Raw genomic sequence first — 18,263 nt, 5'->3', positions numbered from 1 at the left:
ATCCAATATTTATATTAATATATATTTTAATTTTTTAAAGTAAGCATTTAATCGCTTCAAATTAATGTTAATGATCCCAGAATTATGCAAAAAGATCATGTCGTTCAATTATTCACATTCGATATCGACAATATCGTTGATAGAAAGAAAATAAATATTAAAAAATCTCGAAATCTTCGATTCGAATTGCAAATTATCGACCGATATATTTCGGTCGATAATAAAGAACGCGTCCATGCATCCGTTCCTCAATTCATGAAAGACGATCCTTTCGGGAGAGTATCGAATCTTAAAAAGAGCGCGAAACGGTAAAAAAGTTCGAAGTTAGCGCACGCGCATAGAAAAAGTTGAATGGCGCGTCTATTCAACGAGCTTAAATTAATTTACCAAACTATTTACACTGATCGCATTAAACGGAAGGTTGTCGAGCTTGTTATTAAACAACACGTGCTCGTCTCTCGCTTTCACTTAAGCTTAGCAGCTTACAATTAGATACAGATATCTTAGTTAGTTCAGAGATAACTCGTGCGTGTATCATTATTATTATTATTATTATTATTAGAGTGTATGTATATATATATATATATAGTTTTTTTTGTTTTCTTTATGTATATGCATCATGTTGTATTATATTATTATATAATATACTATTTATTATTATATATATATCACTAGCACTAGGTGAGTGAGAATTGAAAAAACATGGAGGTTACATTCGTGGAATTCCTTCCTCGTTCACCTAGTGCCCAACGCTTTGTAAAATAACTTACAACTGTTCTCATATACATATATAATCGGTGTAACTTTTTGTAATAACTTTAAGTGGACCCCAACGGTAGTCGAACGTGCACGCCTATGCCTCGAGAAGAGTTTTTCTTTTTTTTCTTTTTTTTTTTCCCCTCCCCTTTTTATTCAATATTAAGATTTTATAATTATCAAATTCAATTATTATTGAATGTGAAAATTTACAGGGGAGAAACTTAAGTGAATTGTAAAGTTGGGAGAATGCTTTTCTATCAGTTTTTTTTTTTTTACATTGGATGGTATTGATTAAAAGTGGAGGAATATGGTCAATGCATTCATAGTTTGAAGTATAAATTTGATAAAAATTCTTAATAATGTGAATATACTTGTTCGTTTAAAATAAAATTATAAATATATATTATACAAATATATATGTATGTACAGTGATGGAAACAAAACAAAAATAAAATTATTATTATTTGTATTATGATGATATTCATGATATCATTCTGAATAAGTATTATGCGATTAAAAATATAATAATATAAAATTATGAATATAAAATTTTGATAATAATTTTGAATTATTGATAATTATTTTTGAATTATGATAATATAAAAATTTGAATTACAGAATAATAAAAATTATCCTTTTGAATATTGTCCTTTTCTCTCTTTTTCTCACATATTTCATATTTATTTATTTTTCCTTTTTATAAAATAACGATGACGATGTTGTATATCAAACTTTCTTTTCTTTTCTTCCATATCCCATATTGTATATAAGTATACAAAGTTAAGTACAATAAATATGATAAGTATACTTTAAATAATTATAATCAGAGATAACAATAAAAAAACTTGTCTGACTCTCTTCTTTCCATTGTTCGTACAACATACAATTTTACAATTGTGCCTAACTATTTGAAAAATACGATATATAGTCCATACAGTCCATAAAATTCTAAAAAGTTTTGCAATAAGATATATATCGTCGATATTAAAAGATCTATAGATATACGCACTATCTACTTTCTCGGTCGTGAAATATATAATTTGTAAAAAGATGTATCAATTCCCACGAAAGTCTTCTCGACACACGGGCATAGAAGAATTTGTAACTGTTCTTTTATTTATTATTTTTTTTTTCTTTTACCTTTTTTCCCTTTTTTTTTTTTTTTAAGTATAAATATTGCAGTGTAAATAGATAATTTAAATATTTTTGTTACTCGAAAGACACATCTAGATCGCATTTTCTCACATTTGCGCCGTAAGAAATCATCGGAAATTATACATACTCGCTACGATTTCTCTCTCTCTCTCCCTCTCTCTCTCTCTCTTTTTGAAAATTTCACCTCGAAAAAATAACATCGAAGATGGGTGCAGGTGCTGAGTTTACATTTATCGACAAGGTGTTGTAAAATACTCATAGTGACGTCCCGTAATTACTTCCTCTATTTTATTCTTATCCCAATCGTTCCTCCCTCGAACGCAACACCGGTTTTTTATTTTTTTTTCTTTTTTTTGCGTAGTATAAGGCTCTTCGAGAAAGATGCGAATAAATCGTCTAACATAGACACGTCGTTTTCTAAAAAAGTCGTCGATTTCTAGCTCTATTCGTCTTCTTTTTTATCAACGTGTTGCCACATTTCATATCTACGAACAGGCACGAGATTTCCAGTTTATTATTTTTTCTTCTTTTTCTTCTTTTTCTTTTTTTTTTTTTTAATCATGACACATCATGATACATCAAATATCTTTTTAACCCATTATGGACCAAAATTAGATGCATGAAAATCGAGATTCAAATCAATGTATTTATAGAATTATTGAAATTGAATTTCGATATCAAAAAGTTCTATTTGTATTTTTTTTTCAAACGGTGAAAAAAACCGTATATTTATAGAGTAGAATTACATTGAAATTTAATTCCGATATAATATAATCAAATTCTCTTTACTTGTTAAACGTATAACTCGTAAAAAAATGGAGGTTAATTTCCTCCAAAATTCGCAATATCCTATTTTTCATCTAAAATATTAAAATAAGTAAATCCTCAAAAAGATCATTGATCCTTAATGGGTTAAAGTATAAAACAAGTCTAAAGAAGTCTTTTGTTTTTTTTTTAAGAGATCAATTTCTTCGAGAAAAACAAATTTTCAATATATTATCGATTAATTATCGATACACTGGTGTATCGAGATATAGAAATCATACGGTCGAATTTAATATAGAAAATGGTTCCTGTAAACGTCTAATTGGTCGTGACAGAAAGTTATCGATATAACGATATACATATAAAAATCAATCTAACAATTTCTACGGAATATCAACGTGCTACGAACATTCTAAGTACCACTTTAATTTGTTTTTTTGTTGTTCATTATTCACGGAACGATTCACCACAATACGTTTTTAAATAGGCCTGGCGCGCGCACACGATTGGTCGAGACAGAAGCTTCTCGCGAAAGGTAAAAAGTGCAAGACAGAGAATAGAATCGTATCGTCGACTTTAACCTCCCGTAATCGAAATTGTGAATAATAATAACCACGAATCGTCGAAGGAACTTTTGAGAAGAAAAAATCATTTTTATACATGAAGTGAAATTTTAATTGATATATATACATATATATATTTAATTGATATATAGAGAAATTGAAATATTAACTCTTTGATTAATTTTGAGAAAAAGATATTAAATTTAAAGTCCCTTCGATTTCACAACGTTTAGAAAACGTTGAATAATTATCGGGATAAAGTCGAGATAGAATTCTTTTTTTATAGACAAGTTTTGAATTTTCAGTTTCTTAACCTCTTATGAATGTGTTATGATGTTAAATGATTTACAGTGCGATAATACAATAAAGTGTATTTTCTAAATAAAATTTTTGTGTTCTAGTTTTGTATACAGAATGGTCCATGATTCATAATCGTGTAAAATATTATTGTAAATTTTAAAAAAATTAAATAAATATTATCAACTATAATCAAAATACATATATTTATATGTATATATAATAAATATATTTTAAAGATTGATTTCTTTATCTTGTAAATTATTATAGATTTACAAATATATCAAAATGTTACTTTAAAATATTGATTCATATATATATTAACAATTAACGCAAGATATCACGGACCATTTTGTATATTCAAGGTAATAAATATGTTTGTCAAACAATATAGACATCTTTAAATTAGAAGAATTAAAATAGATGGTTCTCGAGATTCAGAAGATGTTTATGATAAATTTGTAAAACTACTCGAAGCTAGGCCAATTTTTTTAGATTTCTAACATCTTTTTTAACATTGTATCTTATCGTATTAGAATTTGTATTTACACACACACACATATGTGCGCGTATATATATCGTGATCAACATATATGAAACTATCGAGGAACGTTATGAAAAGAGAGTGCACGAGGAAGTATTACAATATAATATTCTTTTGCACTACTATAAATTTAACTGAACGATCTAAAAATTTTTTAAATTGGCACTTAAAATCATATCTAACAATTTCCATTATTATTTTTTTCTCATTGAATTCAAGAATAATATTTTGTTAATAATTAAATTCGTTAAAATTCATTAAATTTACTTCATCGATTTTTCTAATCTATTTCTCCTTTGACGATGTTTGAATACTTTTTTCTCAGATTTTTCTTCTTCTTCGCGCGTTTTCAAGAATTTATTTGTTCTTATCTTCTGTCTCATTATGCTCGTGCGTTCCGGTTTAATCGCATTAGAAATATACATATAATGCATCTATTCTATGTATACAACATGTTTGTTTTATATATATATATATATTTTTTTTGTACAGAGTTTTTCTTTGGTTTTTGAAAAAGAAGGAGTTAGTCTTTTTATAATGATTTTTATAACGAACAGTTTTCAATTGCATGCATGGTGTTCGATTTGAGAATTTTTTTTTTCTCCTTTTCCCCATTTTGTGTTATAAATTAATCTTTTCTCGTGGAAGAACTATAATTACTCAACTATAATTACTATTTTCCTTATAATTAAATTCCTAATCTGCTAACATTATTACGTACAAATCAATATACATATTAAATGAAATATTTCTGCAAAAAAAAAAAAATAAAACATTCATAAATTATCAACAATATTCAGTACTTTCTGAGATAGAGTAAAAAAAAAATCTTATTTAAAATACGCTTAACATTTATTTCCTTCAACTTTAAATGATTTTTAAAGTTAAAACAAGATTGCAAACTTCCAAGAAAAATTTTCTCTTTATATATATAAAGGTTCGTTCATAAAATTCTATACCACGTTGATCGACTTTGTCTTCAGAAACTGCGATAAGAAAGTTATTCCACTCCTTATTTCCTATGCAAGATCTTTCAACCACTATTTGCATCTATAAGTAATCGAAAGAATCTCTATCTACGAACCATCTTTATCCAAGAAGAGTAATAACATCAATAAAACGATATCGTGGTTAGATAAAGTCCGAACACCAAGCGTACAAGATAGAAAAGTGCACTTTCCTCAGCGACGATTCAAACTGAGTACATGTATGCATGTCGATAATATATATGTATATATAGTATGTGTATGTATGTATATACATATATATATATACATACATATATATATATATATATATATATATATATATATATATATATATATATATAGAAAGTTACAAAAGATAAAAGAATCGAGTATAATATACACGTGCAGACTCTTCTCACCATTTACTCTCCATTTTACTTTTCAGAAGCTTTAATCTATATTTTTTCGCAATTTTCTCTTTAATCTTTCTTCATCTATATTTCTTTCTTTCTCTTTGTAATTTGGTTTGCAACGATTCAGAAGTTCTCTCTTCCATATATATATATATATATATATATATATATTATATATTATATATTATATATTATATATTATATATATATACTTTCATGATTAAGTGAATCCATTTAATTAACCGGTGTATTCTAATATCGATTATTAGGCTTCATCGGAATGAGAACTCTGAGAACTGCGTTTCTTGTGATTGCCATGGTGATGATGATGATGCTGATGATGCTGATGATGATGTTCAGGGTGCATTAACGCGTCGGTCTCTGGTTGATTCTGATGACCGACCAAAAGATCCATCGTGCCTCGCGGAAGTCCAGCTTGATCATTGGTGGGAGGCGGAAGTGGCGTCGCTACGGGCGACTCGGTCGGTAATGGGACGCAGTGCAACACGTAGCATCTGACACCGGCCAAAATGATGCCTGAAAATTATAAAGTTATTGTACTATGTTTTAAAGAGATTTTTCAAATTGTTTTTTTTAGAAAAAAAAAACCCATAAAAGTATTCCATAGTAGAAAATTATTTATACAGAATCTACATCTCTAATTGACTAATGATTATTATTTTTGATAATAATTCAGTAACGAAAATTAAAGTTTCAGCCAAAGAAATAATTAAAATTAGAAATTTCCAGTTAAGTTATGTTCTCGTATCTTTAAGATATATTATACAGAAGCAAATAATAAAGTAATAATGAATGTCTGACTAAATATTTGGATTCACTACTAATAGATGTACATTTGCATACATATTATATGTATTTAAAATCCTTTGATATTCTTAATTAGAAATTTAATATTCTATAATATTCTTCTTCTAAATTTTTGTTATATTTATACATATGTATTTATTCACTTTTTTAGAGTGAAGATGTAATTGCAAGTAAAATTTTCACCAATTATTATCTAAAAAATATTAATTGTTTCACTTATTGAAAGTAATTGTCATATTAACTTATAAAAATAATTAATTCGCGAAATTTTTATTATTAAATAAATTCATTTTTAGAATTTACATTATCTAAATATTTATAATAATAAATAAATTTTTCTGACAATGACAAACATCCTGTACTGAATTCAGAAATTTAATTACATATTAATTTAATAATACAAGAATGTATATTCAAATTTGTTAATTTAAATCTTCGTTTAATTAAAGAAAATAAGCACCTGTAGTTTATGTTGCGATAATTTTCGTAGGTTAGGCCATAATTAGTTTAGTGTTACGCAAATCCGATCAAAATTTATGTAGAACTTCCGAAAATCCATAGAAAATTTATGTTAATCATTCGTCTATAAATTTCCCATTAATATCGTATAATTAATACGCTTTGAAGTATATTTTTCGAATTTAATTCTCCCCATCGTTAAGTTTACGACTGCGCTTTGATAATCGTTGTATATGAATTTCATCGAGATACTTTAATGAATGCAAATATTACAAAGTTTCTTAATTGCATCTGCATTTAAACATGGTTGGCAATAAAACAACGTTCTATCATCGAATTAGATAAACGTATATAATCTTTTTCTCATCCATAATCAACATTTTAATTTCTTTCATCAAAATGCATTAATATTGTATACTAGAGATAATTGTGATAATTGTGTAAAATTTTTGTAAATTTTGAAAAAATATATAATATTAAGTAAATAATATAATTAAACGAATCTGAAAAAGAAAAGAAAATAAAAATTAAAAGTAGAATTTTTTTAATTTGATAAAAAAAAATTAACAAATTAATTAATAAATTTTTTAATACAAAGATGGATAAATATATATCAAGAAATTTTTAATTTCATTTAAAATTAGGAAAAAGATTCAACCAATTAAAACTTTTTTTATGTGAAATTATTCCATTCCTTTTGTAAATACTCGTATATTTTTGCTTCATCATTATAAAATATAATATTACATACTCGAAATTAGATGATAAAAAGAAAAAGAAAAAAGGATTTATCCACATAATGAGAATTAAATTTTTGTTTCAAGAATCTTATTAAAAACATTTCTATTTCAAAATATCAAACAATAACGATAATAAACAAGTAATAACAATTTTCATGGAATGAAAATCACGTTATTCAAATTTTCTCTTGGTCGAGTCAAATAACAGACATCGTTTTTATTCGCAATTACAATGGTTAACTGAACAGTAACTTGGTTACCTTGGAACGGCAGAAATACGATTGGTTTATAAAATCTTCGAGAAAGACGAGAAAGATCTTTCCAAGCTTTCTCATTGTCCAAGTATTTCACTTCTACGAAATAAATAATAGAAACTTTATTTCTACAAAGCAAAGTAAAATTTCTTTTTTTCAATAATTTATAGATTTATCGAATCGTATATTACGTATTCAAATCACAATTCACTTTAAAATTCTTTTAAAACACATCAATGAGTAAATTCTATATAACACCCATACATGTCACATATATCATTATCAATCCTTCTTAAATTATTGAATTGCACTTCTCACGATATTCTCTTAACGATTCATTCCTCTTTTCCGATTTTATTCGAAATCAAACAGAAACAAAGAATGGTATATTTCCTTGACCCATTCTCCTTTCCCATTCGTCAAGAAGGAACGAGTCGTTCTGGCATGAGTTCAGCATTTTCTTGGTACAGTTTCACGAAATAAGAAAAAGGAAAAAATGGCTCACCCAAGAGAAGTAGAATAGAACCCGCAACGAGCAAAGCGAGTCTATGATCTGTAGTCGTCGCACCCGGCGCAAGTTGTACCAAACCGACGACTAACACCACTGCACCCAACAATAGGCACACCACAACCGCGTGCAGGCCAGATATCTGCGAATAACGATGCCTCCATTTAAATATTTCCACAAATATTTTAAGCTTTTGCGAATCGTACGAATTTTCCTCTTCTCGGATTCTCGGAGAAATTTGAATTGTTCGTTTCTCCTCTCTAAACGTTTCTATAGAACGTTGTTGACATACGTACTTCTGTTCACTGCTAGAAAGAAGTCTCGCGAAACGAATGTACGAATCTGATTGGTTAATTTTGGAAGGAAACGCCTACTTCACACGCATCTTTGTTTCATTGTATTTGTCACATATACTAATCCAGTAAAACAGCGATCTGTATCTTATGCATTAGCGTAGGCATAAAAATCAAGAGAATTCTAACATATCGATATAATATAATATAATATATATAATTTTTTCATTTCTCATAATATGCATAGAATAATTATATAATATTTATAGTTTAATTTATAAATATCATTTTCGAGTTAAGAATAATAGAAATATAATAAAAGAATAAAAGAATAATTGTACGAATATGAATAAGCTACACATACTATAGATTTTCTATTAATATTGTATCAAAATAATTAATAGTTTCAAAAATTTTAGCTTCCAATGATGCTTCCAATTTTAGATGATTATTCTAACGTAACTTTATAAATGAAAATAATTTTTACGATTTGAATATTCAAATTATAACTCTTCTACTACTATGTAGTGTGTAGTAATATCAGGATTGTCAACAAAGTCTGAAGTAAAAATGGGCGGTCCTAACGAAAGACCCCTCTTACTCTTGTGTCGTCCCGCGAGATTTCTTTCCAGCAGTGAACAGTATATTTGTAGAACTAGTCTTTGAAAGATCGATTATCCGAGGGATAAAACGAATGTGAAAGTTGATATGAAAAAATGTCGAGACTTTTTTATTATATATAGAAGGTGTCCCAAAAATGTTGGAATAATCCACAAACTGTAGGTAATTTCAAGCAACATTTACGAAAATTTTCTTTACGATTTTGTTAACGGAGCGTATAACCTGGTAGAGCCATGATAATAACGTTGGTTATCGACCGAGCACGAACGACCAACTACAATCGTGTTGAAAAAAATGTATTGGATGTAATAAATATTTTTTTACCGATAAAAATTTATATCGAATTATATTACGAACAATGAATAAATAAATAAATATATATTTCGTTATAATATTCAATACTTTCTTCGAGATTTATTGCTTGGACTTGTTCATATTTAATCGATGATATATAGTTAATGCTATTGTCACTATATACACTATTCGATACACGCTATTCGAAATTGATCAGTGTTTTTTTGTTAATAATTCGTTAATAAAGTCGTAACGAAAGCTTTTGCAAAGGAAAATATTATTTGAAATTGTCTCAGGAATCTTCACGGATATTAGATAGAAATAATATTTTTGGGATACCTTGTATATATGAGTTTATAAGTAGACCGCGGATATTTGTGCGAAATGAAATTTTTATGAACGTGAATAACGAGATGGAATAGAGACTTGGCTTATTCTTCAAATATCATAATGCGCGTTATACTTCGAATATTACATTTTTGCCCATCATGTGCAATGTGAAATATCGCATTTAAATACAATAAATATCCGCAATCTACTTATAAGAAATGTTTCTGTTGGATAAAGCGAGATGGAGATAAAAATAGTTCTTTGATCGTAATTACGTGGCATTCGAATAATGCGATTAATTAAAATATTACTTTTACTAATTAAAAAGTACAGTGAATACAAAAAGTATTTTTATGCCATTATTACATTTATCACGTAATTTATTTAATTAAATTAAGACATATATAGATATATATTAAATTTTGTATTATTTAATACAACTTATGACTAGAATTTGATATTTTACTTTGATAAAAGTAAATCATATAAATTTCATATCATATAAATTTTATAAAATTCAAATTAAAATATCTAATGATATCTAAAATAATAATATTTTACTATAAATGACTTAGTAATTTTTTTAGTTATAAAAATAATAATCTGCATCGATTAATTGATTAAAAGATACGTGATTAAAAAAAGAATTTGACCTTCGTACGTCCTTCCAAATATCCTTTCATTAGCAAAAAAATTATTTATATCTCTTTACATATTATACAACTTTTATTGTTATAATTTATTACAAGTTATTTGAAGTTATCATATTACTCACTCTGCGAGTTTATACACACATTTCTTATTACGTGTACGGTAAATTTTTCTTTTATTTCTTTCATTGAAAAAAATATAAACACGCAATGCAAATACTTTTCTTCACTCACCGTACTATCCGAATAATAGCTTCAATAATTTTTTAAAACGTTCAGATAGCTTACTGTCCATTATATCCACTGCCCATAATTGGACAGGGCGCAAAAATCGAACATTCTTCGTGCTATCACACGAAGCACACCCACGATGCGTATCGTGAGATCGATAAAATAGTGACGACGGGGCTCGGTCATTGCGACATATGTCGAGAAATTTTTACCTTGCCACAGAGATACAGCTCGGGCAAAGGCTCGAGGTGGCTGTTGTGGCCATGGGGGCTGGGTGTGGGTGGCGAACCTTGAGGCGGTGGCATCCATTGGCCCCCCAGGTAAAGCTGGCTAGGACGTTTTAATCTTTTTTCCTGCCGTTTACGCTCGTGGCGTACTGCCACCGCTGGCATCGCACCGATCATCCTGAAAAACAGCGAGGCAAAGTTAGCGAAATAACTAAAAAAAAAAAAAACTTCTCCACTTTGGTGGCTCGAGATTAAAATTGATATTTTCACTTCTTTTTTCTTTTGCAATTTCTTTTTGAAACGAGTATGAGTATTTTTTTTTTTTTTTTTGTAATTTTGATCGATTAGATTTTAAAATGTTTACTTTTGAAATTTGAAAATTGAGAATTAATTCAAACTTCGAAATATTAAAAAAAAATCTTCTATTTTGGTAGCTTAAGGTTAAAAATGATATTTTGTTTTTTTTTGTAATTTTAATTGATTGAATCTTGAGATTTTGGAAAATTGGAATTATTTTAAATATTAGAAACAATATTTTTCATATTTTTTTTTGCAATCTTGTTTTTTTAAAGTTATAAATTTATTTGGTTATTTTTTTTTTTAAATTTTGATTCATTGAATTTTTAGGGATTTTTATTTTTTGGAAATTTGTTGGAAATTAGAAATTTGAAATTTCGAAATATTTTAAAATTCGAAAGATTTCAAAGTTTTTATTTCGAATTTTTTTTATATACCTGTATTAATAATTCATGAATGTTTAAAAATATTTTATTATTGTGCCTCATTCGAAATTTTGAAAATTTTTAAAATTAAAAAAAAAGTTTTTGAAATATCTTGTTATTTTAGAATTTAAAATTCTCAAAAAAGAGATAAAAAATAATTCATATGTAACTATGCAATAGGTAATAATATAAGTAATATTTTATATAGTAATTTAAATAAAAAATTTATTGTTAAAAATATGGATATATATTTTTATTCAACTAATGATAGTCCAATTGAGTAGAAATATATTATATTCTTATATTTTTCAAAAGAAATTGAATACGCCCCACTAGAAAATTCCATGTTCCATACTATAATTCATCTACCCCTTCTTTTCAAGTGTGAAAGTATCTGACGCGTGTCGATGAATCTGTTTGCCCCAATTCCCAAAGTTTACACAAGATTTTACCGTTTTATCTTCCACATATGACGCATGAAAAATGATATATCATAATTCAAAGAATAATGATGATAACAGAAAGAAATTATTTTACATAAAATTTTACATATAACATAAATTTCATATTCTTCACGTATCAAAAACAAAATTATTTTATTTGATTATAAATATTTTTTTTTATAAATATTTATTTATAAATTTATAAAAATATTTTGTTTTTATTTTTAATTTAAGCGAGTATATTCTATCGTATTAAAAATAGTATAAAAAAATATTTAAAAAGTTTAATAAAATCTCAATAATCGAAATCTTGATAATTATTTCTTTAAATAACTTTTAAAGGAAAGGATTCACGTGTGTTTGAAACACTGCATTATAGCACAAATTGTAACAGTGCGGAGAGATCTATAAATATGTACAAGCACGACTGTTTCTCATTTTCGTTTACTTTGATTACAATGAGAACACAGTTGCCAGTAGAATAACTGGTAACTAGTCAGACACGTTGGATTCAACAACAAGATACGATTCTCTTGCAACATTCTACCGAATGAATATCTCTCAATGTAATTAAACTCTGTTCCGTATCGAAGCAAACGAATTGTTATTTTAACATTAAGTTTGATTTGTACAACAAACAAATCAATTATCTCATTATAGTAAATTATCGGTATTCGAGAAAAAAATTAATATTCTTTAAATATTTCGAAAATATCTGATTAAGATTTACACGTATACACAATGTAATTTATTTTTATCTGTAAATACAATTATATTTATTATTCAACATTTTTTAAACTGAACTTGCTCTATTTCAAATAAATATAAATATTGTAGTTTGGTAGTTGACTTCTTAAAAAAAAGTTACTAAACAAAAAGTCACTAGATCGCAAGATATCTTCAATTTTATTTTACCCTATGAAAAATGAGAAACACAATAGCCCAGTGTTTTACATTTCCCTTATCTTGCAAATTTTTCAAATATAAATTGTAAAATATCTCCTAAATAACAAATAACCTTGTTACAAACATGGCTCGATACTAGAATTACCAAATAAATTTTGACTTGGAAACAATCCCATTTGAAAAATCGTTCGAACGACCAATAATTCACTAGGCTAGGAATAATTGCTCTCACAATGGGTTACTCCGTTACATTCATCGATCGATCTCTCGATAAATGTATTCGATACCGTGATATCGATCGTGATCGATCGAGAACAGGTTGAAAGTTCCAATTTCAAAACTTTTTGACTCGAAAAATCGTTTCGCCAATAATAATCTAAATAGAGATTCACAATTTCTTTCACAGACGAAAATGGGTCGTTTCGTTATATTCATCGATCGATCTTTCGAAAAAACGTATTCGATACTCGCGATATCGATCGTTTCACGAAAACAGAGAGAATAGGTTAGATTTTCAAAATTTTTGAAAAATCATTCGACCAATGATAAATAATTCTTTTTCACAGATCAAAATGTCACTCTGTTATTAATTCATCGATCGATCTCTCGAAAAAACGTATTCGATATTCGCGATATCGATCGATGTTTCAGGAAAACAGAGAGAATAGGTTAGATTTTCAAAATTTTTGAAAAATCATTCGACCAATGATAAATAATTCTTTTTCACAGATCAAAATGTTACAAATGTTATTAATTCATCGATCGATCTCTCGAAAAAATGTATTCGATATTCGCGATATCGATCGTTTCACGAAAACAGAGAAAATAGGTTAGATTTTTGATTTCAAAATTTTTGATCATTCGAAAAATCATTCGATCAATAATAATTCTTTTTCACAGATCAAAATATCACAAATATTATTATAATTCATCGATCGATCTCTCGAAAAAACGTATTCGATATTCGCGATATCGATCGATGTTTCAGGAAAACAGAGAGAATAGGTTAGATTTTCAAAACTTTTGAAAAATCATTCGACCAATGATAAATAATTCTTTTTCACAGATCAAAATATCACTCTGTTATTAATTCATCGATCGATCTCTCGAAAAAACGTATTCGATATTCGCGATATCGATCGATGTTTCACGAAAACAGAGAAAATAGGTTAGATTTTCAATTTCAAAATTTTTGATCATTCGAAAAATCATTCGACCAATAATAATTCTTTTTCACAGATCAAAATGTCACTCTGTTATTAATTCATCGATCGATCTCTCGAAAAAACGATATTCGATATTCGCGATATCGATCGATGTTTCAGGAAAACAGAGAGAATAGGTTAGATTTTCAAAATTTTTGAAAAATCATTCGACCAATGATAAATAATTCTTTTTCACAGATCAAAATGTCACTCTGTTATTAATTCATCGATCGAAAAAACATATTCGATATTCGCGATATCGATCGTTTCACGAAAACAGATTTCAAAATTTTTGATCATTCGAAAAATCATTCGACCGATGATAAATAATTCTTTCTCACAGATCAAAATGTCACAAATGTTATTATAATTCATCGATCGATCTCTCGAAAAAACGTATTCGATATTCGCGATATCGATCTATGTTTCACGAAAACAGATTTCAAAATTTTTGATCATTCGAAAAATCATTCGACCAATGATAAATAATTCTTTTTCACAGATCGACCAAAAAACGTATTCGATATTCGCGATATCGATCGATGTTTCACGAAAACAGAGAAAATAGGTTAGATTTTCAATTTCAAAATTTTTGATCATTCGAAAAATCATTCGACCAATAAATAATTCTTTTTCACAGATCAAAATGTCACAAATGTTATTATAATTCATCGATCGATCTCTCATGAAAAATATATACAAATTATACATACGTTTAAACTCGCAGGAAACTGAAACGGAAAAAACGAAAAGGAATAAGAGTTTCGATTTCGTCGAAAATAGTGGCCCCGTCGATAAGAGTAATAGCGGTCGCGAGTTCGGCGAGTTCGTGAACCAGGAGACGCGCTATGAACTTTAGTGACCCCAGATGACCCCGTCGGTCGATACGTTACTACATCCGCCCCCCTTTTCGCCCTGCTCGCTCACCAGCTAGCTGGAACCGTAGCCGGGTTTCTATGGGGTTGCGCGGATCGACGTTAAAAACGAGGTTGCGATGCTTTTAATCGTTCCCCTGCTATGTATACATATATATATATGCTCCCATTACCAGAAATCCTGGGGATTTTTGCTAAATGCCTGTGAAACGATAAATAAAAAGAAGGATCCAAAGCGTGGAAAATAACTTTCTCCTCGCGTTTAAACTATTTTTCATCCTCGAAAAATTTCCTTTCGAGAATTTTTATCGTATAATTATCACTTTCGATCGATCGAGAAAAAGAAGAAAAATTTACGAAGAGTTTCGTCAAACAAAAATATTTATATAGTTCTTTCCATCTTTAAGACGATTTTGAAATTATTCTTTCTGATTGGAAAAAGGAAAAAAAAAAATAAAAAGGAAAGAATTTATGGAAATTTTGTTAAATATTGTAGAATATTGTTTATTAAACATTTTATTTTTAATTTTTTTTAAGGATTTTTAGGTTTATTATAATAAATAAAGATATAAATAAGATAAAGATAATAAATAAGATTTTAATTATTTTCTCTGGTTCTCTTCGATAAATAAAAAGAAGGATCCAAAGCGTGGAAAATAACTTTCTCTTCGCGTTTAAACTATTTTTCATCCTCGAAAAATTTCCTTTCGAGAATTTTTATCGTATAATTATCACTTTCGATCGATCGAGGGAAAAGGAAAAAAGAAGAAAAATTTACGAAGAGTTTCGTCAAACAAAAACTGGAATATTTATATAAGACGATTTTGCAATTATTCTTTCAGATTGGAAAAAGGAAAAAAAAAAATAAAAAGGAAAGAATTTATGGAAATTTTGTTAAATATTGTAGAATATTGTTTATTAAACGTTGTATTTTTAATTTTTTTTTAAGGATTTTATTTATTATAATAAACAAGATATAAATAAGATTATAATAATAAATAAGATAAAGACAATAAATAAGATTTTAATTATTTTCTCTGGTTGATTGACTGAAGAGAAGGAAGAGGAGAGAGAGAGAGAAAAAAAAAGAAAAATTTATGGGAATTCGATAGCGCTGTTGAAACAGAGGAGAACCGAGATTAGAGTAGGTCGTCGAGATAGTATTACATGGTATTATCTAGGCGCAAAGTTATCGATATCCGAGCTTTATTCTTGTTTAACAATGATATTAACTTGATATCTACGGTTGCTTAAAAATCTTGACCGTTTATAATGAGGAATAAGGGTATAAAAGATGTACTTTATCCTCAAGTTTAATTATTGCCACAGTTTATCTAATAAAATTACATCGTTCGATGAATTATAATATTTAATAATAATTAACTTTTAATGATTAGCTCTTTTCTTTATAAATGGTAAAGAAAAATTTCATTAAATTTATTAATTTCGTGATGAAAATCGACAATGTTAAGTTTTAGTCTTTTTCGTTCAAAATTCTTTTTTTATTATTATTATTATTGTTTATTATTTTAAACTGTAATATTTGTTTCGAAAAATATTTTTTCGCGAAATATTTATTCAATATCTCTCTTTTAGATTGTTGTTACTTTTCCTATATGCGTTAAAAATTACGTTGTTTCGTCGTAAAATTCAAAATGTTTTTCCATCAAATTTTTACACGGCAATGTTTAAGAAAATATTTGGCATGGAACGTATACCTTTTTCATAAAAATAAAAAAAAATAAATGTCCCATAAACGCAGGTTTATTTTGAGATTGAAAGTGTTGCGACGAAAACGTGAAATGTAAAATAATGTATTTTATTTATTTTTCCAGTTTCGTTTAAAAATATTATCAGATCGTTTCGATATGGATCGAAAAGGTTGAATCCGTTTTCTTCTCGAATTTCGCGAACAGTTTTAAATTATTGGGAAAATTAACCCTTTTATTTATTCTATTATCGAGTATTTTCTAGTATGCTCTATTTATTTTTCTCAGTTATTCGTAACTTTTATAACGACAATATTTTTTTAAATTTTGTAATTCATTCTTTTTTTATAAATTACATTATTATAATATAAAAAAAAATATATAGGAAAATTTTACAAAATATACGTATATAAAAATATTTCCATTTTTCAAAACAAATATTACAGTTTAAAATAATAAACAATAAACGTATATATTTATGCAGAATCGTTTCCATTAATTTATATTTATATTTTCAATTTTTAAAATATGGATTATATCGTTATATATTTGAAAGAAAATTCTTTTTCATAAAAGTTTCAATCTTTTAATATTCATTCTTTCGTATTCTCTTTTATATTCGATAAAACTTTTATTTAGTTGAATAGTATATATACAAATGCATTATTAAATTTCTTTTCTCTTTTTGTTTAAATCGCTTGAAAAGTTTTCAAATAATTTGAATTGTTTCTAAAATAATAATAATAATAATAATAAATAAATTATCTTGCAGAAGAATATTTCCTACATTCTAAAAAAAAAAATCATTGAAATAATTTTTATAGATAAAAATGAAATTTTATTTTTATCTTAAAAATATAACAATTTCATCATTTCATATTTTCTTAATTTAAAAAAATCAATCACTGTCAAATTATATGAATATAATCAATTATCAACTCGTAAAATTATATGAATATAATTGATTATATGAATATAATCAATTATCACTCGTAAAATATAACCTTATTTAAAATTTGTTGACACGAAAGAATATAATAATTCAATTTAATAATAATACAATAATTTAATTATTTTATATTTCCTTTCTAATTTTTAAACGAATTAATCGATATATCCAGTAAATCCGTTTACTTGCCAAATTGATACAATCAATTATCATATTTGTAAAAGATAACCTTAAAATTGGTTGGCACACGAAGAATATGTCACGAATATGTATTATTACGCGAGGAATAACTATCTGAATATATTCCATTGCAATACATTTTACGCGATAAAGAATACCAGGAAGCAATTGGCGAACTAGTCACTTCTCGACATAAATCTTTCTCGTTAAAGAGCAACCTCTCTCTCTGCATATTTCGTGCCAAAAATATAACGTCTTACAGAATCGGATGTCATGCATATTCGCTCGAGCTCGGCCGATAATAAAGTACGAGCCGGTGAGCGAAGCAACTTTTTATCCAGGTCGTTGAATTTGTCTCGTTGCGCAGTAGAGCAA

General features: G+C 27.2%; 1 protein-coding gene across 1 annotated transcript; it reads right to left on the bottom strand.

Moving 5' to 3' along the window:
- Positions 1-4,640: 4,640 nt before the first annotated feature.
- On the bottom strand, positions 4,641-18,132 carry LOC724679. The gene is made up of 4 exons (XM_026444468.1): positions 17,938-18,132; positions 10,885-11,077; positions 8,251-8,395; positions 4,641-6,001 (listed from the first exon to the last, which is right to left on the bottom strand). The coding sequence occupies exons 1-4, from the start codon at positions 18,015-18,017 to the stop codon at positions 5,730-5,732; spliced, it is 690 nt and encodes a 229-aa protein (XP_026300253.1). The 5' UTR covers positions 18,018-18,132; the 3' UTR covers positions 4,641-5,729.
- Positions 18,133-18,263: the final 131 nt, after the last annotated feature.

Source organism: Apis mellifera, linkage group LG1 (genome assembly GCF_003254395.2).
Source record: "Apis mellifera strain DH4 linkage group LG1, Amel_HAv3.1, whole genome shotgun sequence".
In the NCBI taxonomy this organism is placed as follows: Eukaryota; Metazoa; Arthropoda; class Insecta; order Hymenoptera; family Apidae; genus Apis; species Apis mellifera.
This window is presented reverse-complemented; position numbering and strand designations above follow the sequence as displayed.